The sequence below is a fragment of the Ursus americanus genome, chromosome 19, assembly GCF_024610735.1.
Source record: "Ursus americanus isolate L20-20 chromosome 19, mUrsAme1.1.p, whole genome shotgun sequence".
NCBI lineage: Eukaryota > Metazoa > Chordata > Mammalia > Carnivora > Ursidae > Ursus > Ursus americanus.
In genome coordinates, this window is record NC_142145.1 from 30,099,344 (window position 1) to 30,124,737 (window position 25,394).

At 36.0% G+C, this 25,394-nt stretch overlaps 1 protein-coding gene across 1 annotated transcript in view; it reads right to left on the bottom strand.

Annotated features, from left to right (window-relative positions):
- Nucleotides 1–3,898: 3,898 nt before the first annotated feature.
- PIK3C3 (phosphatidylinositol 3-kinase catalytic subunit type 3) overlaps nt 3,899–25,394 on the bottom strand; it is a 139,053-nt gene continuing 117,557 nt past the window's right edge. The window contains exons 23-25 of the mRNA XM_045789976.2: nt 22,212–22,302; nt 14,424–14,549; nt 3,899–4,936 (exon numbers count right to left, since the gene is read on the bottom strand). Of these exons, the coding sequence (XP_045645932.1) occupies nt 4,922–4,936; nt 14,424–14,549; nt 22,212–22,302 (232 nt within the window). The 3' untranslated portion in view covers nt 3,899–4,921. The remainder of the gene's footprint in view (nt 4,937–14,423; nt 14,550–22,211; nt 22,303–25,394) is intronic.

Consider the following 25,394-nt stretch of genomic DNA (forward strand, 5'->3'; position numbering starts at 1 on the left):
TTCCTCTCCCACTCCCCCTGCTTGTGTTCCCTCTCTCGCTGGCTGTCTCTATCTCTGTCGAATAAATAAATAAAAAATCTTAAAAAAAAAAAAAAGAATCCAATTTAATGAAATTAAAGTTGGTGATGGAAGTTCTATTATCTTGTTAACTGAGAATTAACCATTATTTTACTCACTTTTGAGACACTAAGCTAGATAGACACTGTACTAACCATTCAGTATTCCGTATATTAACTAAACAGGTTTTCTTTAATGACTTGTAATCTTATAAAATATCATGATTATGAACATAACAGTCATTGTTCGGAGCTGTGTAAAGAGAATGAGGCTGAAGGTATAGAAACATTAGGATATACTCTGAGATTATTAATTTTTTTTTTACTTTTTACTGAATTCCTGAAACTAAATTGGTTTACTTTTTTTTCTTCTAAAAAAGAAAAAGAAAGAAAGAAATATATATGCAGTACCTAGTTATAAAGCACGGAAGGAAAACTTTGATGCTCATAGATTCATTCTACTGATGAGGGCCCAAGTAAGTCCAGAGGTTTAGGAGACGGGGGTTGTATAAAGCTGTATGGAAATGAAAGACTCCGGTATAAGTAATGACTCAGGGAGGTCTGAGTCTCTTGTGGTGACTAATACCAACAGAGATAAAGCACATAATAATAAGACTAGTCCTCATAGTCTCAAGGCAGATGGTGGTGTGATGATCTAAAGCTGAGAACTGAAGACACAGCTAAATTCAAGTTGAATTCTATGGTTTATTCAGATATGGATTACTCTATTTTGAGCTTATTTATATCCATATCACCCTATTCAGACTCCAGAGTTTTAGAATGGCAATACTGGGCTGCTAAATTAACTTCTATTTTAGAAAAATCAGATACTTTATTTGGGGAGTTATCTGCTAAAATCAGACCAGGAAAGAACCAGGTCTCCTTGGAGAAGGCTGACTTCAGGACTGAGGCAGAGAAACTAGATGATGAGCCTGGAATATCTTGTGCAAAAAGTAAAAAGGGGCTCAGAGAATACTGGGGCTATGTCAGGAGACACAGGCACCAGCGTGAAGACAAGTCAGTTCTGGGGCAACTTTACCATCAAAATAAATGATAATAGGAATGCAATGTATAATAAAATAAAAATCCATATTAATATAAGTAAATGAATGCATAACTAATGGAAAAGGAGAGCTCTATCTTACAGTAGAACACTAACAAGTGTAGAAGGATGATGGAATTTAAAAAAAAAAAAAAAGCTTTTTGGCTTTCACTATAGTAATAATTGATTCAGGCAAGGATCATCAATCCATGCTAAAATTGGTGGGTAAAAGTGTGGTAAAGAAGAGGATGTTTACATAATTTCAAAATGTCTCCTCATAAAACTTATGAATTGCTTATTATTTTATAAGTATTGAATACAAATTAACTTTAGAATGGAGAAAGCTGGAAACCATCTTAACCGAGGAGTAAAAGTTACCAACACCAGGAATTGGACAAATTGACATCTTATGCCTACTGGTAAGATGCCTTGAGAACATGGCATTATTTAAGTGTCCTTAGCAAAAATTAATCAACCTTGAGGAAAATTAATACACAATGAAAGTATCTGCTTTGTACTTTTAAAAATGTCAAGGTCAAAAAAGACAAGAGAGGGCTGAGGAATAATTTTGTGTAGGTCACCTTCTGATGTTCAGCTTCTCTAAGTGGTCACCCAGGTGGGACATTCACTTCCCTCTGAGGCTACGCATTCCTTTTGTTTGTTTTTTTTAACTACTACTTTATTTAGATTCCTTTAGTTTATAGCTAATGTCCATTTTCCTTTTCCAGGATCCCATCCAGGTAGTTATGTGTTCTTTATGGTGAAGTATTAATATATCAAATTATTCATTTTGGCAAACCAATATATTTTCTGTATTTATAGACAGTCCATGCTGTTTCTGCGATTTTTTTTTTAATCCTTCTAAGTCTCTCACTTGCAACCTAACTTTGGGCAGGTGGTTCAATTGCCTTAAAATTCTGGAAAACGGGGACACGATTCTATCTCATAGGACCATTATACAGAATAATGAGATAAAGCATATGAAGCAATTAGCAGAGTCCTAATATGTAACAGTAAGGCCTTATAAATAATATTGACTGCTGTTATTACAACACATACTCAACTGAAAACTTGGTAATACAAATGAGCTGGGGAACATCTAACCCTAGTGTATAGAGAATAGCAGAAATCGGGTTGTACCAACCCTTTATTTAGGAATGTGAATCATACTTTACTTCCTTCCTCACTTTTGCAGCCCTACTCCCTGCGGCTGCCATCATCATTTTCTCTCCCCCATTCAGAATTCTCCCTCTGAATACTTATAGTGCATGACCATGGTACCCACACTTTTGAATTAAAGCACCGTGTCCTCACAAACACATTTCTCAAAGTCAAAACAAACATTGACAGAATGTGAAAGGCAATGACAATAGACATACAGACCACACTGTAAAGAAAGCTCTCTGAACAACAATTAACATGGAGTTTAGGGGAAACAGTAGGAGCAAAGAGGTTGCTTTGAGCAATAGAAATTGAGACTGATAAATCACTTTTCTTTCTAATGTAGGCTCACCACCCACAGCCAAAATGCTCTCAGCAAAACCATGGCCAGTCAATCTTCAAAGACACTTTACTCACCCAATACCCATCTTCCTCCTTAGCAAGCTTTGTCTCCCTCATAATTCTTACCAAGTTTGCACTGAATACAAGGTTATGTGTGATCAACTCTCCTTAATAATTGTCAGTGTTAGCCCTTATAGAATTTCATATTAGTCCAAAATAATTCATAGAAACCTACTATAAACTATAGACAGACTACTATCTATGCAAAGTGCAGTGGAGTTTACAAAGATGAGTAAGAGGATAGTTTTTGCCTTACACTTACCTCAAACAGGTCAACAGATTAAGGCCCGAGGGTCAAATCTGACCAGGCCTGTTCGCTTACATGTTGTCTCTGGGTGCTTTTTTTCTCTGACAGCAGAGTTGAACTGTTTGTTGTGATGAAGATTATATGCTTTCCAAAGGTTAACATATTTACTATCTTGTCCCTTTACAGAAAAGGTTTGCCAAACCTCTGAAATGGGAGATGCAAGTATAACAAAAATACCCCTTTATTAAATGCCATTTAAAAAACTATAAATAAAGAATTGTAAGAGGGGCTCCTGGCAGATGTAGTTGGTCGTCGGAGCCTTGGTTTCGGCTCAGGTCGTGATCTCAGCGTACTGAAATCGAGCCCCGCGTCAGGCTCCGCACTCAGCATGGAGTCTGCTTGGGACTCTCTCTCTGCATCTCCCTCCTCGCACACATGCATGCGCTGTTTCTCTCTCTCAAATAAAAACAAATCTTTAAAAAAAAAAAAAAGAATTGAAAGAGTTCAGAAGGTTGGCCACTTTCAACAGGGGCATTTAGAGAAAATTCTTCAGAGCCAACAGAAATAGGACACAAAGAATGAGAATGCAGATGGGTTCAGAACTTCTCCGCAACAGAAAGTGATATAAACATGTCAAGCACAGAAAAAGCAAGATAGAGGATGGAGCTTCCAGCTCATTTGGGCATCGACTCTCTTATGATGATTTGCAGAGATCTTTTCATCTTTTCTGGTTTTCAAACCAGCATGTATGTTTTACACAAACCACCATGTGCCTCTAGGTCGTCTCCTAATTATGTGCTTGCTATCCAGCTGGTAACCCCACTGTAAAGGGGCAAACTCCCAGATGCAAGGATGTGGTGACAAACAAACATTGTAATTAATGGCATTGTCTGGAACTGTGCCTCAATTTAACTTTCTAATCTTTTCTGTCATTGGATATTTAATATTTATTCAGCACTGAAAGAACGAGATAGTGTTTTTCTTCCAAAACAAAGTCACATGACTATGCCACACATTAATTTGCAAAGGTTATTATCGTGTTGCTCTTCTATTTTCGTATGTGCCCTTTTCCCAAAGTTCCATGAGGCAAAGAGGCGAGATGGATTAGCAGGACTTGAAAGACAAGAAATCATTTTGCTTAAATCAGAAAGGATATATTACATTAACAGGTCCAGTAGAGCTATTTCAAAAACCTTTTGAAAAGTAAGTTTGCATCAGAAATGTATTTATTGAAGAAAGACAATTTATGCTTACGTGTATATGTAAAAATATCTTGGGCTCAACACTAAAAGCTGCTGTCATTATGACCCTTTGGCCAGTAATTCAGATGGCTACATTTGCATATCCTGCTTTATGTACTTACAAGGTAGGAGAACTGTGAACTAACCATAGTTTTCAAATAAGATATATATTTAAAAGTGAGAGAAAATGACATCTTATTTGAAGTATATGTAATTGTTGAACTGTAAAAGAATGAGCCACAATATGCAAAACTTTAAATATTACAGCTTGGGCAAAAACAAACATGAGTTGGGGGAGAAAGAGAGGGAAAGGGGGTAGGGAGAGACAAACCAAAAAAGCCCTTCTTGACTGAGACAATCCAAATTCGTAACTACTGTCCTGATGTGAAGAGATGATTAAAAAAAAAAAAAAACCCAGGACATTTCAAACCCAAAAACTAAAATGTTTTACTTATTTCAACATAAAATTCTTCCAGAGCTCTCATAATACGTACATGATCCTGGAACAAATTTCTCAATTCTTAACTTATTAACAATGTGTACATTTGAAAATAAATATATACAATATTCCAAAACAAACCCTTCAAGACCATATTTGAGCAATGACATCCAAAGAAACAGAATTCAGGCACCATGTAACATTTAGGATATACGGTATCTTGAAGATCACAAACGTTCTCTTCCTTGTCACTTTGAAGTCTTCCTTTTAGAGGGGTTGCTTCTAAAGTAGTTTTCTTACAGAGCCAAACATCCTGATGTGCCAAATCCAGTTTCATTTTCTCCAGTACTACAAAAATCAAAAACAGATAAACAAGTAGAAAGTAATTAACTTCAATTTCACAAAGAAAGACAAACAACAGAGTCTACAGTTTTAAAAAATGCTTAGTTCTTGGCATGACATTTTTAGAGACTGAAAAGCTGTAGCTTATTCCACAGAGAGCACCCACTTCATTCCAGAACTGATCTGGAATCAAATCAAAGACAGTGGTCCCTAAAAGAACAAGGAAGTCCAGTCAGGAGTTGTGTGGGGGCCAACACATTAACAATGTTTGATATTAAAATATCAAGTAGAAATTAAAAAAAAAAAAAACCCAATGCTTTTAGTACCTGTTTTGTGCTAGGAACCCTCACAGTTACCTCAGATACTGCTTGTAAAGAGATCTGTGACACTGCACCTCTCTTCATTATCTCTCAAAATTAGCATTCAGTGAAATTCAGAGAATGCTACCCATTACTTCTGAGAACTAGCCAATACAAAAATCATCTGCAACAGTTAATGGTTGTCTTTAACGTGTACAGATGCTGCCAGTCATCACTTTCTCAGTACCGACAACTCTGATTGTCCGGGTGAACATAACTGAACCGTCCATAACTCATGTGCCATCTTGTTCAATAAAATATATGCTGGCAATATCTCGGAGGAAATACGAATGCTGGACATGGGCAACATAATTTTGTTTCTGTGAACTTCACCTCATTATTACTCTAAGAAAAAAACATGAAGGGGGAAAAAAACTCACGGACAAATACTTGTGGGTGTGTGTGTGCATTCATGTATATGTGTAAAAATGTAAAAGATGTTGACTGATTTTAATCTGATACAATTTAAAGTGGTGATTCTAACAAGAATATGGTAAGATTCAACTTTAATGCTTTTAAGAAAAAGGTAATTTCTGATTTAAGAAGCGGTTTAAATATCTTCTAGGAGATAATATCAGAGAAAATAAAAATAAACTTCTCAAATGGTCCTTGGCAATTATATAAAATCACATACGTTTATTTGGTGCCTACTATGTGCCAGGAATGGCTCAGGTTCTGTGAGAGTCCCCATATTACTTAAGACCAAAAAAGCTGGAAGACAAAATACTCATATACAGGGTCACCACTCATACACACACAAGCACATCCAAAAGTTGGGCAATGGGTGAGGAACTCATTCCAGGCAAAGAGCAAAGGTGGACTGTTTGTGGGGCTTGAGGGGGAATACTGGGTATGAGGTAAACCAGCAGAGCTACAAAGAAGGCTCTTTTTGAAGGCTAGAGGAAGATGATTAAAATTGAAAATGTGGGTTAGAGCCAAACTGTGGAGGGTCCTCACAGACATGCTGGGAAGTCTAAATATCCTGAAAACAGTGAAAAACCACACATGTGGATACTTATGTCTGTATGTGTGGGAGAAACACTGCTACTGAACAGACGGTCTCTGATAGATCGCCTAAATACTTCAGAGCGTCTCTGTCTGTGGGGAAAAAAATCAGTAATACTATGCTGCAGAGTCAGTCCCAAAATGTTCAACTCCCTGTTGAACTTATATAATTTATATATGATGGTCTGATGAATTTATATAAAATGGTCTGATACAACAGCGGGTCAGGAAAACAACAGTATCACAACTAACCTTCCTAAAAGCAGTTAATGAAGCAAACAGACAAATCTTACTGTAGATTATACTCAAGTGTTTGAAAACTCACCCCACAGAAGACAAGGAAATTAAATTTCTACAGATAAAAAATAAACTGCAGGGCATTTTAGCTGAAAATTATAGGGCATTCTGCTGACTGCTGCTATTACAGTAATTACTCTTAAGACTTTAAAACATTTGTAATGTCGCAAGAGCCTGTATGATGTTTTTAAACATGGTGGGCTCTAACGGCTACTCGCACAGCAGCGCTGACTGCAGAGCGACCGGAGAGCACGTGGGCGTCACTAAAATTCACGACTGGCTTGTGGCCAACGTGCAAAATAAATGTTATCCCACATTTATCATAATTATCTGGGATTAACTGTTCCCAGTGACTCCTTTTTATATCACACTCTCTTGGCTGTTTGAACAGCTGATTTTTTTTTTCTCTTGAAGGGCAGATGAAACATTAAAGAGAAAAAAGTTAAAAGATCATTTTTTTTTTAATTTACAAGTATATTTTTTAAAACTTGCTACTCACAACAAAACCCACTCATCTCTAATAAATTAAAGCTTAAATATATATATCAAGAAAAACATGATTTAGAAACTACTGTCTATTTCTACAACTTAGGGTCTGGGTTTGAATCTGGGCTTCTTCCCCCTATTAACCCTGAGACCATGAGTTATTTAATCTCAGCCTTGGTTTTCTCTTCTGTAAAACAGGCCTAGTACACACCCACTTCACAGGTGTGAGGATTAAACAAGGTGATACAGAAAAAGCTCTTTATGTAATTTCTGACACATCTATGTGTTCAATAAGCTGTAATTGTTACTATTATTGTTGTTTCTTTGTTGTTGTTGATTTTTATTCCTCCCAGGATAATTCAGATAAATTAGGAATAGATTGGGGACACAATACAATACAAAATACTAGTATTATGATATTTATTTAAGCCACTGGTCTGGGAATCATCTACATCTTTAGAAAATTATTTACTAAATTAAAAAAAAAAGCTTGTTTTTAAGAAAAAGTTCTTTTTGGCTAAAGATTTCAATACTTTTTAGTTTTGTTCAATTAATTATTTTATACTGCTGTTCTTTATTCCTAATGGTAAAAGAAGGTCCATGTGACTTCAACTCAGAAATGATGCTCTATCCTCTTCTCCTAGGGCATCTTTTGCATCTATGCGCTCTCAAGTAGAGCAGTTACAGTGCAAACATCCCACACGAGGTTTAGGTGTTAGTGTCAGCACATAATGGTAAAACAGGAGCACAAATAAAATTACTCAAAAAAAGCCAGAAGGCAACACATTACATATAGTCATCTCTCCACAAGTTGAGAACAGGGAGCTTTTCCCTTAATACTGATGCAAAAAAACCTTATTTTTTTGAGCAGCAGATGGGCCAGATGGATGGCCTGCACTTAGAAGCCCCGCTGTACAAAAGAATGAGACTCCTCAATAACTGGAATCACATGCAGCACGGCAAGATGTCATGTCATGGGAGACACCTGGGACTGCCACATCCCTGAAGGAGCTCCTCTCACACTGATTAGGACATACACTGTTCAGGAAAAACATCAGGCAGAATAACAACATCGTTTTTCTCCTTTCATTGTTTTTTGTTTTCTTTTTTAAATCACCATAAGTATATATAGTTGTAACTCTTCAGTTAAAGCCACATAATGTATGACTACACTTCATGTGCCCCTCTGCTAGGACCTGTGCTTTCCCCCTTGGACACCACGGGGGCTAATTAAGGATTCTTGTTTTCAGTATCTTGAGCTGGAACTTAGGTAAACTTTCTGAATGCCATCTGTTCTTATTGTTTTACTCTCAGTCTACAAAAAATACATCTCTAACCCTAGTTAATCTACCAAAATTCAGTTAATTAGATTAATACGTACTAAGATGAATGGAAACCACACCTCACTCTCCAGCTCTCTATCATCAATCAGTGGAGAGAGAAACAGACAGGAGAAAGCAGACACAGGGCAGAAGCAGGCTGTTGTGTGAGATTACCATCTAAAGGCTAGTTTTAGAGCAGTAAGTGACCCAAACTAAATGACCTCTACCTTCCTGTGCAGACAAGACTAAAAAACCCTTTAAAGATCATTTCAGTGGGGACAAGAGTTCTGATGATGCAATCTCAAAGACAATGACCTAAATAAAAGTGTTTTTCAGTGGAAAATCTGTATCACTAATAGGTGGGTGTTGCTAGGCAACGAATATTGCAGTGTTTAATCTCTACCCTTCCTAGGGAATGGTATGATGGAAGAAAATAAGCCTTTTCAGCATTGCAACATAATAGTTGTATGTGGCAATTCTGTAGTCTTCTTTTAGACTATAATTTCTTTTATGCTGAAACAACTATAATTTTTGTTAACATGTATCAATCAGTTTACCTCCATTTTTAGAAAATTGTCCTATAATCCACAGTGATTAATAGGAATGCACTAAAATTAGACTAAATCAATTAGCAGTATACATCCTTATAATAAATGCTATGAGTGACCAAGAAAACAGATGTTGGTCATCTGGATTTGCACATGCATGTCTAAGTAGTACTTAGAAAATACACAGTCACTACTTAGAAAATATATAGCATTTATAAGTATGAGTTTCAAAGTGAAAATAAACTTCAGAGATTAGTTAAGAAATAGCTATGCTTCAGGGTGCCTTGATGACTCAGTCAGTTCAATCGTCCTATTCTTGATTTTGACTCAGGTCATGATCTCAGGGTCCTGGGATCCAGCCCCGCATTGGGCTCTGTGCTCAGCCCAGAGTCTGTTTGTCCCTCTCCCTCTGTCCCTTCCCCCATGCTCACTTGCTCACTATCTCTAAAATAAAAAGAACAAAATCTTAAAAAAAAAAGAACTACGCTTCTGTAATTTCATAATTTGAAAAGACCTATGTGAAGTTAAAACCATATTTAGTATCTCTTGTAACCTTCAATAACTAAACAAATTCCAATGAAATTAAACATCCTTGGGTTACTCTCATTTTGATATTGTTTCAGTTGCGCAAGAGTATAGGCACAGGTGATGAGTATAGGCAGAGGCGACATATTTAAGGAAACCAAAGATGAGACAGCATGAGCATTTCAATTCATTTCTTAGGATGTAGAATATGGTGGGAGAGTCTGGTAAAGACTTGAATTTGATAAGCTAGGAAACAACATTTTATGTGGCTCAGCCCTCTCATCTTTAAAAGGGGAGAATGTTAAAACTCACTTTCGTGGTTATAGTAAGGATTATATAATGTTAAAAAATAGTGAAGCACTGTATGAAATACAAAGTTCAAATAAATAAGGTTATTGCTGTCCCAGACATGATTATCTCTCATTATAAAATGTAGCACTGAGATATGTTCTAAATATTTTGTCTACATAAATATTCATGCTGTATTAAGCCTCCACTATTCCCTGTCTAGGATGATGCTGGTGGTCTTTACATTGCTGGAATCATCCAGATATTTGCTCTAAATTCATATTCATGTTGCTATGGCCTTGATTTCCTTTTTTTCTTTTTTTTTTTTTAAAGGCAAAAGTCTGAAATTTTTGACCAAATCAGGATGAGAATCTAGGGTTTCTGATTTTTCTTTTTTTTTTTTTTTTGGAAATTGTGCCTTTTATTTTAAGATTTTATTTATTTATTTGACAGAGAGACAGAGAGAGAGCACAAGCAGGGGGAGCAGCAGGCAGAGGGAGAGGCAGAAGCAGGCTCCCTGCTGAGCAAGGAGCCTGATGCGTGACTCAATCCCAGGACCCTGGGATCATGACCTGAGCTAAAGGCAGATGCCTAACCAACTGAGCCACCCAGGCACCCCTTTACATAATAATACTTTTTTGTTATCAAGAATCTATCCTAGTCCAAGAAAGTTTGTAACAACGAAGGCCAAAGTAATTTAAAATAACTATTTATCGAGAATTTCTACATCGTATCTACCATTTTACCGAAGAACTAAAAAATAGAAACCTCAGAAAGACTTAATATTTCTTTCCAAGAAATATAATCCTCTGTTAGTTCATGCTTATATATGATCTTTCCCAAGTCTAAGTTAAGAGTACATCCACCTCTATTACCAATTTATTGGCCATATTCATATTTTCTCTGTGAATAGAAAAGGTATATGTGTTAACTCTTCATTCTGAACAATCTTCGTAATTGAACCATAAGTGCTGGGGGTTTCATTTACTTTTAATCTTTGCAATAGTCAATATAAGGTTTATACAGGGAAAGCAATTAACCTTTGTGTATCTCTGACAATAGATTAAATTTATATTAGTTTTTATCTCAATACCAATTATAGATGTGGCAACTGAGGCCCAGAGACATTGGTAAAAAAAGGTCCCTCTGTTACTACCTCCCCCAAATAAGAATGTGGTCCCTTTTTTATCTGGCCTTTTCTCTCCTTTATTTTTAATACAGGGAATTAAGAAAAATAGTCCCTCTGGGGCACCTGGGTGGCTCAGTTGGTTAAGCATCCGACTCTTGATTCTGGCTCAGGTCATGGTCTTGAGGTCATGAGATCAAGCCCCACATTGGGCTCCCTGTTCAGCAGGGAGTCTGCTTTAGATTCTCTCTCTCTTCCTCTCCCTCTGCCCCTCCCCTCCCAGCCCCAGGCACGCTCTCTCTGTAAAATAAATAAAATCTTAAAACAAAACAAAAAAAAAAAAGAAAGAAAGAAAAGAAAAGAAAAATAGTCCTTTTTTTTTTTTTTAAAGATTTTATTTTATTTGACAGAGATAGAGACAGCCAGCGAGAGAGGGAACACAAGCAGGGGGAGTGGGAGAGGAAGAAGCAGGCTCCTAGTGGAGGAGCCTGATGTGGGGCTCAATCCCAGAACGCCGGGATTAAGCCCTGAGCCGAAGGCAGACGCTTAACTGCTGTGCCAAGAAAAATAGTCCTTTTATTCTTAGGTTCAGTGAGCAATGCAGAATAGACATCTTATGTAAATTCCAACACAATTTCAAAACTAAAGTATAACACTGGTTCAGGGGTGCCTGGGTGGCTCAGTTGGTTAGTTAAGCATCTGCCTTCAGCTCAGATCATGACCTCAGAGACCTGGGATCAAGCCCCATGTCAGGCTCCCCACTCAGCGGAGACTCTGCTTCTCCCTCTCCTCCTCCCCATGCTTGTGCTCCCTCTCTCACTCACTTTCTCACTCTCAAATAAGTAAATAAAATCTTAAATAAATAAAGTATACCACAAGTTCATTTACAGAACTTGAAAGCTCAAACTTTAAGCTAGAGTATATAAGATAAGCGGCAGTTAAGTCTTCAAAGATGCCACATTTAATCCCTCTCCTCCAGAATACACATTATCTCTTCTCCCTGAGAGCCGGGGCCGGCCTTCTGATTTGCTCTAAGAGGCCTGCTGCCCCTGTTTTCGTATTCTTGGGGGGAAGCCCTCACCATGCAGGAGAACAGCAGCCTAGCTAGAGTACAGAATGGCGAGAGAAGCGGAGACAGGCCATCTGGAGGAGCAAAGTGAAGATGTGTGAAACCTTTTGGACCCTTCAGACAAACCCAATCACCAGCTAAACACAGCTGAATGAGTGAACCCACCTGACATAACAGGAAACAAAAAAGCCATGTGGCTGGGCTCTGGCTGAAATCCTGACTGGAGAATCATAAGAAGTAATAAATCATTATTGTTTTTTAAGCTAGTGAGTTCAGGTTTGTTAAACAGCTACAGACAATCTGAAATGAGGTGTTCAGGCAGCAGCATTAATTTGAAGTGTGGAGTTTTAGCTCTATTATATATGGTAAATGCCCAAGAAACTAAAGGAGAAAACTGAGAAACTTGAAGTATGCAAGAAGGAAAACTCCTGCAAGAGAAATTTTTCAGCTCCAGATAAGGATAGGGCAAAATGAAATATAAATAACCAACTCTGAAGGAAATGCAAAGACACAGAAGTTAAAAATTTCTAACCTCAAGCATGTTACAACTATTTGAGTTTTAAAAAAGAAAAAAAAAGGGTGTACATACAAAAAGGGAGAGAGAAAGTAACTGGATTATGAGGGCTGTGCCAGGGAAAGTTTCAGTAACTCATAAAATAGTGGTAAGCAAGACACTGACAAGAGAACGAGTTGCAAAAATACTGGATATGGGAGTCAAAAAATTTGGGTTCAAGTCTTGGTTCAGTCCCTTGTTAGTCAATGAAGTTAGTGGAAGTCATTATCCCATTCTGGGCTTCTATACCCTATTGCTCCAAAATATCCGGCTATGCTATATAGAGATTCAGATCTACCATTAGCTAGACAAATCACGTACCATCTGAATCACAGTTTATTCTCTTGAGAAGTGACTGGTTAGGATTAAAAAGAGTTGGTCCTTGTGATAAACTATGACCCAAATTGGTGTTCTGGGAAAAGAAACTTTTTGTTAAGCAAAAAAAGAGGATAAGGTAACATTTACCAGAAGAAACTCCTTTATGTTCCTTGGATATTTTTTAAGTAGATAAGGCACTGTGCTAATAGGTGAGAAATAGATATAGCCCCATCTTCAAGAAGTTTGTATTTTAGTAGTTATAAGACAAGTATCCAAGTATCTATAAAAGAAAGCAAAATATAAGTGCAACTCATAATAAAAGTAAAAGTACTATAAATATCCAGAGGAAGATCAATCAAAGTGGCATTATGAATAGATCTCGGAGGACAGCTTGGATTTGGTAAGCAGAAGTTTACCAAAGATTTATTGTTAAGAAGATGGATGTTCTATGCTGAAGAAATGGCAGCTGCAAAGTAATCACTGAGACAGAAAAGAACAAAATATTCAGAGAGAGTGTTAGGGAAACACCTTGGAAAGCAGCTTGGAATTCAATATTCCGGAAGGCTTTGAGCTGCCAGAGAGTGGACTTCACTGTTAGGCAATGGGAAAACATTGTGCACACTGAAATTAAAAAAAAAAAAAAAAAAAAAAAAAGACAAGGGAAAACATTATTTTGTGAAAATATATCTGGGATATTTAGAAGGATAAAAAAATGCTTAGAGAAAAAAAAAGACTAAAACAGAAGAATTATAAAGGGTTTTAGTTATCCAAGATATCTTAAAGAACAAAAAATAGATTAAAATGTTAGTAGTCAGAAAATGATAGAAAAGGATAAAGAAATGGTTCAACTAAAAAGAAAACAAGAAACCAGTTAAACTGACAAGGCTTGGTGACAGTGGTACTAGGTGAGAGAGAAGACAAAGCAGACAGGCTTTGAGCTTGGGTGATTAGTAAAATTATTAACAGAATATGCAAAGTCAGGAAGGAGTAAGCAAGGAGAAGAGTGTGAGTGTGTGGGAGGAAAGAGGCCTAATTTTTCTGTTTGCTCACCATTTTCATAAGCATCCTCATTATGAAATTCATAATGAAACCCGTTTTAAGCCTGAGGTTTACCATCATAGGCTAGTGTGAAAAGGTCTCCCTCAGACATTTGCATGCAAGATTCTACTAACAGTAAGTCTACAGACAGACCTTTTCAGTGTGTGGTATGCACTGCTTTTCTCAGCTTCTAAACTCCTTTCCTAGCACTTCACCATTTGTCAAAATCCAACAAGTGCTCAAGTCTCACTTGCTAAGGCCTCGGTTAGACCCAAGATCATTCTCAAGAAAGATTTACAATCACCACTGACCACAAAGGACAAATATACCTATGCTGATATTCCACAATTTAGTTAATGACTATGAAAATTTAACTGGGATGTTTTAGAGTTAATAACGTATGCAACACATTCACATCAGCTGACTGATGTCAAAAAGGCTTGACAAAGAAAACACAGAAAAGACATCATTAGCAGGAGAAAAGCATGGCTCTCCAAGGACTCTGGGGTAGGACACCGAGAAGCTGAGAGATCAATTGCACTGCCTTCAGAGCACTTACCTGGGCAAACTTGTGAATCTGCTCTACCACTGCAGCAAAGAGAGCATGGACACTTTCGTCAATCAGACTCTGCATGTAATGCACCGCCTCTTCATCAGACAGGTCCAGTCGGAATTTATCCTGAACCTATAAGGTCAGCGTAGGTTAGTCTTTTGAATGAAAAAAAAAAAAAAGGACTCAATTTGAAGAGACAGCATCAGACTGATATAGATGTTGTTACAATATATTATGACCTATTTTTATGACAAAGAAGTGATTCATAACTTACAAGAAGTTCTGAATATTATTACTGTTTTGAGTGAAGTTTATTGTTTTTGCTATATGCTCTTCACCCTTTCCTTGTTGTTTGTGAAGTATTTTTTTAAGAAAAAATAAACAGTAAATATGATTCTGCTAGGTGCTGCAAATATAAAAAAATAAACATAAATTGTTCTTTTAACTCAAAAGTGTGCTTTATTTTTTTGCATTTCTTTTTTTTCTAAAGTTTTATTTATTTAAGTAATCTCTACAACCCACATGGGGCTCAAACCAACCAAGATCAAGAGTTGTACACTCTTCTGACTGAGCCAGCCAGGCGTCCCATTTTTTTGCATTTCAAAGCTAGAACTACTGCATAAAATTTAAAGTGTGGCATATTTATTAATAATCTCCTTCACTTTATCCCTGTTACTTATTATTAAATGGATATACCAAGGTGAGATTATAGTAATATTCTCCCACACAGTTTCAATGCCTATACAAGAACAGGAACTATATCAATCACTGGCAAAATTAAGATCTTCCAAAATGTCTCCTTTCCTACAGCAATTCCTTATACTTCTGCCAAGAACTATTTCAATTGCTTTGCAGTTTCCAAAGAGAGAGGAATTTTCCTTTATTTTGTATTTAAAGTTACAGCTGATTCCCAATAACAAGAACTAGAATTTTTACTAAAATAACTAGAAAAATTAGTAGACATATATGAGAATGGTTCCTAAAAAATAAAAGCCAGTGTTACTGAATGACTACTCTGTGCAAAACACTTTACATGCAGTATTTCACCTGACTGAGGCAGACAGTATCTCCACCCCTCTAAGATGCAGAAACAGAGGCAAAGAGAATTTCTGAAGTGAACCAACCCAGAGACCCTTAACTGATGGCAAGGGTCTCATGTTTCCAATTTCATGCTACTACACATAACCATTATAACTCTACTCCTTTCTCCTCTTATAAGTGACCCAAATATACTTTTGAAAAAGCAGGCAACAAGAAAATGTTTCTAAGCAAATAAAAAGTGGTCACACTTAGTATTTCCTTTTAAGTAGAGAATTTAACTGCTAGGAAACTAAGAAGGACACAGTAGGACAACCCACGGCCTGGATCCGCACTTATCTCTTTACTAGAATGGAGGTATGCCAAATGATCCAATAACTCTGCAGCTTCAGGCTGGGGCAGTAAAAGAGAGGTGGATGTAAAGAGTGAAGGACAGTTCGGTGGAGGGACATCTAAAGGAATATCTTGAATGAACTGCTCTCCCATTTCTAAATCCCAATTAATGGCATATCTGTTCCTTGGGTTTAATCCTTTATTTTCTTTGACTTAAAAAGATGTCTGATGGGTCTGGAACTATGTTTAAGGACATCAAAAAACTATAGGGCAGGAGAATCAAAACTTTGGCCTAATTTTATCAAAACTTACATGCTTGTATAAGTGTTGCAACACAGACTATATGTATTTGGCATAGAAGGTAGATGTTATTTACCAAATATGAAAAAATCATCCTCAACTGCATATAAATGGCTGATTTGGCCTCACATATACTGACTAGGCTACTTGTTATTGTCCCATAGGTCCTTAAGGTTCTAATACTTTTCTTCAAGGTACATTCTCTCTGCTCTTCAGGTTAGAGGTTTAAGCTCTACCCATGCGTGTGCATGAAAAGACACACATAGTCTCTGACATTCCAATTAGTACTAAATATTAAATTTTGTCTTATTAGCATTTTGATGTACGCTCTTCTTGATTCCACATTCTCAGGTGTGTACAGCTATTCCCCACAGAAAACCCTGTAACACATTTCTAGACTAAACTATGCTGTCTTTCCTAAGGAGCACAGTGATTTCATTTATACCTAATCTTTACCCTTTGTCTTTCAAAGCTCAAAATACATCATTACAAGACTAATTTAACATTCATTAATAAAGAAGACTTTTGCTTAAAATAATTTAGTGTTTAGCATCTCTGAAATAAGACTAACTTTCATTAAAATAATAAAAGCAGACATTCCCTATTAAATATTTTTAATTCAAATTAATTAGAATTTTAAAAAGTTTTTCCTTGTACTCATTTCATAATAATTTAATCACAGAAGTGATTACAATGAAGGAAAAATTTTCACTCATTAGAGTGAAAGGAAGAGTTTTAATGTAAACATTATTTCCTTGCTGAGTTCATTTGATTATCTGAGCTGCATTAGAATAAAAAAAATTCCCCTACTTGAATAAAAACCAGAATTTAAAATAAAGAATAATTAAAAAGAGAAATTATAAAAATTGAACTCCCATCCAACTACTGCTAAAAGACAATCAATGCTATAATTGTTTGTAATAAGACACAGGATTAGTAAAGAAAAATAAAACCTACGTTACCAAAATTCAATGTGAGTGGATGTTACAGCTTGTATGGTTTTGTTTTTTTTTTGCTTTTTTTAGATTTTTTTAAGGTAACATATAATGCACTGTTTCATGGGTACAGGTCTGTGATTCATCAGTCTTACACAACACACAGCACTCACCACAACACATACCCTCCCCAATGTCCATTACCCAGCCACCCCTTCCCTCCCACAGCTTTTGTTTTAATAAACAAACCTTGTAGGCACCAAAAGTAATTTAATTTTACAGGTCATTTGAAATCGATCTTCAGACAATTTGTAGCTGTTATATATATATATATATATATATATATATATATATATATTTTTTATGTTATGTATATATTTATATATATTTACATATAAATATATTTATATTTATCTATACATATATAAATATATAAATTGTATATTATACATTATATATGTAATATATATTTATTATATATTATTATACATATATTATGTAATTATTATATAAATAATATTTATTATATATTATATTATAATTATTAATACTTGATTATATTAATTATATATTAATATTTATATATAATATATTGTTAGTATTATATATTAATATATTATATTATATGTTATATATGATATATTAATATATTATATGTTAATTATATTATATATAAATAATATTATATAAATATATTATTATATAATTATTATATTATATATAAATATTACATATTATTACATATACATAAATATTTATATATAAATATATGTATAGATAAATATATATATAATTTGTTTGTTTTAAAGTTTAGTTAAAAATCAATTTAGAGAGGGGTGCCTGGGTGACTCAGTTAGGTGTCTGCCTTTGGGTCAGGTCATGGTCCCAGGGTCTTGGGATAGAGCCCAGCATCTGGCTCCCTGCTCAGCGGGAAGTCTTCTTCTCTTTCCCTCTCCCTTTGCCTCTCCCCTGGCTCATGCCCTCTCACTCTCAAATAAAGAAATAAAATTTGTAAAAAATCAATTTAGAGAAAGAACGCATTCATTTATTCTTCACCACAAAATAGTATTACCTCACTAAATTACTCTAAACAAACTTATTACCACAGTTTAAAATATTTCCTTATTACTGGTTTAAAAAAAAACACACACACAAATGAAAAGGCACTGACTGCCAAGGGGTCATGTTTATCCATTAAACTCTTCTCTCTATCCCCTCCGCATTTTTTTTTTTTAAAGAGACTCACCTGTATCAAAAACTAAGAAAATTTAAAACTCCCTAAAGATAGGCAATTGCCTTTTATCAATGCACTCTTCCTAGTAACAAAGTTAATAATATGCTAGAGAATACAATTTTTCTTTTTTTTTTTAATTGAAGTATAGTCAACACACAATGTTACATTAGTTTCTGAATACACACATTTTTTATCTCAAATATTTTAACTTCCCTTTATTCACCAGGACAATCTACAGGAGTTGACTAAGAAGTCTTATTTACATACCACAGGTTCATAAGATATCTCCTTTTAATTTATTCAGAAAGAGCTGACACACCCTGCTTCGTGAGCCTTTCCTGGCCACAAATTTTAAAATTTCCAAAATCAATGCCAACTCAACTTTTCATTTTCCTCTCTCACTTTTTTCTCTAAACACTAATCACGATTAGTATGTTATATATTTTACTTACTTTATCCTGTTTCTTTTCTGTTTCCCTTATTAGAAGGTAAGCTCCATGAGGGTGGAAAATTTTGTTTTATTATTACTATAACTCAAGCACTAAGACAGTGCTTGACACACAGTAAATAGCTCAATAAATAGTACTATTTATCAAAATAAATAACTCTTCAAAAAAAAAAAAACTAGTATGATCTGTTTGCCCATTTTTGGAAATTAGTCTATCCACCACGCTTTAGTTATACTAGCACATAACACTTTGCTTTATATCAATATGCATTATTTTTATTAGACTACTTGGATAACTTTGGTCTAAATTATTAAAAGGATTAAAGCAACTTTTGTGCAAGCTTCCCATGGCAAAGAGCAGCACACTAACCTACTACTACCAGGTACTTAATGTTTGTGATTGATGATCATATAAATAAATCTGATTAACAAAAATATCATGTGTTCCATATATAAATATTCAATTTCCAAAAAATTAAAACACAACTGATATATACTAAATTAAGTTATGGAGACAAGAAAATACTGTTGCATTTTGTTATGATTACTCAAATAATTTAAATAATCTGTACTTTTCTCAGCCTCAAATGTGCTACTCTATTTCCCTAGTTGGTTTCCAGTCATGAGGTCAACACAAAAATTTCCCAAGTGGTAAGACTTTGAAGTAGTGTTAGCAACTGTTATTTCAACAGGTATAAAAATCTATACTTCTTTAAAAATGAAATATATGACACAAATTTTAGCCTATTCCAGCATAACTTTCCAATATTATTATGACTTTACTGTCAAGTTTATGTTGCAAATAATTACTTCATATTCTTAATAAAAGAGGAGAAAGCAAAGAAACCTTTTATGAAATATCCTTTTGGGTAGATATATGATGAAATACCTTTTTTTCCCAAGGTTCACATAAGTGAAATTAGACTAACAGCTAAGGAGTACCAGTCTAAAGAAAAATAACTAACGCGCATGCTTTTTTTTTTTTCCTTCACAAAATAAACTGCCTTGTGTGTTAAAAGATAGTGCAGCTAACATAGCTGTAACAAAAGGGCACTGTCCTTAAACAATAAAATCAATTATTTTCTAAAAGAGAAACAGAAACAGAACAAAAGATCTAATAAGAACAAGAACAACATAACTACCAGAAGAAACTGGAAGACTCAGTTTAACAAATACTGCTAGAGAACTTTCAAAATTGACTTTTGAACATGAGTGAAATCAGGGAAGAGTGACTACATGACCAGAGATAAATGGATTTAAAATACACAACAAGGGGCGCCTGGGTGGCACAGCGGTTAAGCGTCTGCCTTCGGCTCAGGGTGTGGTCCCGGCGTTATGGGATCGAGCCCCACATCAGGCCCCTCTGCTGGGAGCCTGCTTCTTCCTCTCCCACTCCGCCTGCTTGTGTTCCCTCTCTCGCTGGCTATCTCTATCTCTGTCGAATAAATAAATAAAATCTTTAAAAAAAAAAAAAAAAGGGGGGCGCCTGGGTGGCACAGCGGTTAAGCGTCTGCCTTCGGCTCAGGGCGTGGTCCCGGCGTTATGGGATCGAGCCCCACATCAGGCCCCTCTGCTGGGAGCCTGCTTCTTCCTCTCCCACTCCCCCTGCTTGTGTTCCCTCTCTCGCTGGCTGTCTCTATCTCTGTCGAATAAATAAATAAAATCTTTAAAAAAATAAAATAAAATAAAATAAAATAAAATAAAATAAAATAAAATAAAATACACAACAAAACAAGTCCTGAATATATCAATGCAAAAAAAGGGGGGGGGCAACAATATTTGGAATCTAGTGCACCCATCAATTACAGCCAAGGAACTTTTCATTAACCAACTATATTTCTTGATGAATGAGCTTTAGTCAATAAATAAAAAATAAATGACAAAAAGGAAGTCATGCCAAAAACCAGTGTGATAGCTAGTCTATTTCCTATGGGGAGAAGGGATTTTACTGAAACAGTGCTTGCTGGATAAAATAATAAATGAAGTCTTAACAGAAGCATAATTTTCTTAAATAGCTCAACAATAAAATATTTCCATTAAAACCCCCTCTCAATATTTGTGATAGATTTATAAAACTAGGTAAAAGAAATTCTTATTTATGTTTGCAATGGTCTGAATATTTGCGCCCTCCTCCCCGCAAATCCATGTTGAGATACTAATGCCCAATGTGAAAGATACTAGGGTAGAGCTCTTGGGAGGTGCTTAAGTCATGACAGTGGAACCCCTATAGAAGAAATCACATGGAGCTCCCTAGCACTTCTGCCAGATGAAGATACAAGAAGACTTCAACCCAAAGAGGGCTCTCACCTGACCATACTGGCGCCCTCATCTTGGACTTCTAGATTCCCAAACTATGAGAAATAAATTTCTGTTGTTTATAAGGCATCCATTCTCTGGTACTTTGTTATAGCAGCACAAATGGACTAAGACAATGCTCAATCCAGAGGAAACTTTCTAATAATGTTCAGAGTCCATTATGTCAGAAGTCAGAGCTTTTTGGTCCCAATTATTACTTTTATCCCTCACAGAGACTCCATCTCTGAGACTGTTACTGTCCTTTAGTAATTATTTACTTCTGCAAGGCAAAAAGCTATACTATCTTTCAAGTTCAATACTGATAATCACACTGATATTGAAGATCATCTTAAGTTATCTTTGGATTAAAAAAACTGCTTTCAGAGGGCACGTATTATGATGAGCACCAGGTGTTATATTCAACTAATGAATCACTGAACATTAAATCGAAAACTAATGATGTACTATACCTTGGCTAACTGAATTTAAATTAAAAAAATAAATAAATAATAAATTTAAAAAATAAAAATAAAAAAATAAATTAAATTGTGCTTTCTACTTACTACCTCCTACCTCCCCTCCCCTCACCGAATCAGAGAATCAGAAGCTAATCCAGACAAAAATCTTCAAATCTGCCGCCCTTCCTCCCATTTCTTGTCAGAATTCATGGTACAACAACTCTGAATCACTGTTCATCTATACAAAGACTATCCTTTTTTCTTTTCCTTGTACGTCGAGTTAAAAGGCAGTTCTCTACTCTGCTGACACAGTAAGAAACCCCTGTAACCAAGGATATGGATAGGAAGGATAAAAAATGGTCTTTTCTCCTAGTTAGGATTATAATATTTTGTCTCTGATCTTTAGCATGCACGGTCTAGGAGTGCAAGAATCAGATATCCTATCAGGAGTATTAAAGAAGAGCTAAACTTTCTAGGGAATAAAAAAAAACAGGGGTAGTAGTAGTAAGCTTTCTCTGTAGATACATCAATGAGCTAGTCATGTGACTGTGGGTATGAACAGAACTGGCTGCAGGGACCAGAGAAGCTGTTGCATTCTGGAAGGTGAAAAAATTATACAAAAGGTCTCTTTCTTAATTTATGTTACTTCAGAGCCTAGAGTCAAGGACATCAAGAGGAAATGAGTTATTAAAACCTTAACGTCCTTTATATATGAAAAGTAGACTATGATACCTGACAATGTACAAAAATTACCTTTTTCACAGTCTTATCTGGTTCAAGAGCAATATCTGGAATGTTTGCATCCACCATCAGGGAAAACAAGTTCAAAATCAGGTTAGAATACCTAAAGAAGAGTGGGAAAGAAAAAAAAATAGCAATGTGTTAGACTTCTGGAGTTCCTTCTCCTGTCAAGAATACTCCTAGAAGCAGTTGTACCTGGATCTTTACTATAACTCTTACAGAATACAGAATGTGCCATTATCAGTTGGTCTCAATGAAAAGCAAGCTTTGAAAAAGTATCTTATTCTGGGGTCTCGATATAATGCCCTTTCTATGTCTCACACTACGGGATAAACTTTTGAAGTAGTCATCTAATGTCATTCATTTCATTCTTACATAAGGATATTCTTTTTAGGAGAAATCTAAGGAGATTCCACTTTATACCTAATTAGCATTTACTAAACACTGAAGAACTGTCTTTGCTAGATGATATCAAGAATCTGCTACCTTAAGACCACCTCAGTGTGTCACGGCTAAAGGAATGAAAGAGATATACAGTCATCCCACTAATCATTCAGGAATATCCCTCCAGGGCTATTAATCACCATTCTAGGAACTACGGCAGCTCATCTGGATATAAGCAATCCTAAATGAAGGAGAAAATAGCTAGTACTCAATTAAAGATAGGTTAGATATATAAATAATACCATCTTTGGACTATGCTGGCCCTATAGGAACTAAAGATTTATCCTCACCAATGCTCAAACTCTTCTACTTCCTCTCCCTCTAAAAAGAATGGTATGACTCCAAATGTTCATATCCAGAAGTGGAGCCTTGTGGGGAAGGTATAAGTGTATCCTGGGCATAATCCACCTCCTGCTCCAGAACATTCTTCCCTTACACAGTTATAATTTTTCTGGATGGCCCCTTCTTAGAACTGTAGCGATAGAAGAGATTCAGGTTTGACTTTGGGGACGGATGTGAGTAAATGAAGCTTTGTTTTTAGGCAATAAAGGCTTTTAGCTGATCTCAGTAAAAGTATCAACAAGTATCCTCCATGTCTTCTCTAGGGATGGAGATCAGGCATTAGGTGATACAGGACCTCTATGCTAGCCATCTACTTATGCATTATATAAAAAGGCACAAGTTGGCAGAAGTAGCCAACAAGGCAAAAAGAAAACAGAGGAGTGGGTTACATCAAATCTAAGAAAGGTTTTCAGGAACAAAGGAGTGCTCAACTGTGTCAAAGATGCTAGGAAGCAAAGCGGCCACTAGATTTGGTATAGGTAACTGTATATCTTGATAAAATTAGTTTTAATAGCAGAGTAGGGCTGGAAGTCTTACTGGAGAAGGCTGAAGGAAGAAAAGGAGGCAAGTTAGTGGAGACAGTGAGAATTGACCTTTTTAAAGCAGATGGGTTGTGAAAGAGAATAAAGAACTACAGCAGGAGTACAATGTCTAGTGATTCCCCTGCCTACTCCCCACTAGACGCCAGTGGTACTCACCCAGTTGTGACAACCAAAACTGTCTGTGGACATTGCAAAATGTGCTTTGGGGGAAAGGGTAGTGTAAAATAGGTCAAACTGAGAACCACTATTTAAAACTAATGGTGCGAACACCGTGGCTGCTGGCTTTTCTTTAGTAACATACAGCTGTTGCACTGCATGAAATAGGAAGACACACAGTTCTGATTAGAGATGAAGGGTCAGCAGGTGAGGTTACAGGACTGGATAAAAATGTGTAAGAAAGTTGAGAGAGAAGGGCAGTGATCATAGTTTGAGGCCATAAAATTCAGTGGGGAAAAGAGAAAAGTGAGACTATAAGGTAGATTTTATATGGTGGAATGGCAACAAGACTGGATCTATCAATGAGGTTGCAGACTTCCAGGAATGAGTATAATGCAAAAATTAGCTGTAAGGACAGATGTTGGTCAGAGAGTGGAAAGCTTGTGATTGAGATTTTGGAGGGGTAAATTAATGGTACTGATGAGAGGGAGTGGACAAGGTTGGCTCTATAGGAAGAGAACAAGGCCCTCAGACATCAGGTCATGGCTGGAGCATTCAATGTCTGAATGGTGAAATCACAGCAGCAGTCATGAAGAAGGCAACACAAGTTTTCAAGAAACAGAGTGTGATGGGGAGATACACAATAGGTAGCAGTGGGGAGAATATCTATTGGTGTGATCTCATGGTATGTGTGCTTACACTTTTCTTCTTTAAGCAAGCAAGGAAAGAAATGGTTTGGAAGTTGCAATAGGGACCAAGGAGGGCACCAAGCTTTGAGAAAGGTAGGACATGGAAATCAAGAAGATCCACTTGAGAGGGCTGCAAGGACCATGCATGGTATCAGCACAGTACAGCCAGCTGCTATGTATTATGTCATGAAAAAAATATGCTCTTTCAATGAACCCTCAATTATTTGCACTCTGCTCTGCTGACTATACAGTTTTTCCCAATCTTGCCATAAGGGAATCTCAGGAATACATCATAGGGTAGACACACAGAGTAACACAAGGAGGGGAAAACAAGGCTCAATCTTGAAAAGGATATTTCAGAGGTTCTCAAAACTGGCTGCCCATTAGACTCACCTGGGAGCTTCTTAAAAATATTAATTCCTAAGTCCAATCCCAGACCAAGCAAATTTGACAGGCCTCAAAGCCATTTTTCCCCCTAAAGTTCCCCCAGGTAATTCTAATGGGCAGCCAGGATCTATGTTAAAATGTTTGCCTTCATGGAAGCGTATGTGTGTTCCTTTTTTAAAAGGAAATATTAATGTTTTCTAGATTATCTGTTGGTTTTAATTTAGCCACCCATGCTGCTATTATTGCAGCAAAAGAAAACAAAATGTAAATAAATATAAAATGGGATATTGTATAAGAAGCTTAAACATCCAATTTGTAGAAAATCTGTCACTACCTTAACTGTATTAATCTTTTACATCTGTTGCTATGAATCTGCATTTTCTATTTAAGATAGGGCACGTGATCCCCAAAAGGAAAGTATAAATTAAATAGCTCATTCAATATTCTACCCAGAAAAATTGATTTAAAGGTTACTAGACATCTTTAAAACCATTATCAAAAGAAAATATAAGGTCATCCAAAGATGGTCTAAATTGTTCATCGAAAACCTTCAATACTAAAAAGAGAAATGCATTTAACTACATTAAGTGAGGTTTCCAGAGGTCTACTTCTCCTACAGTATATCCACTTTGCAT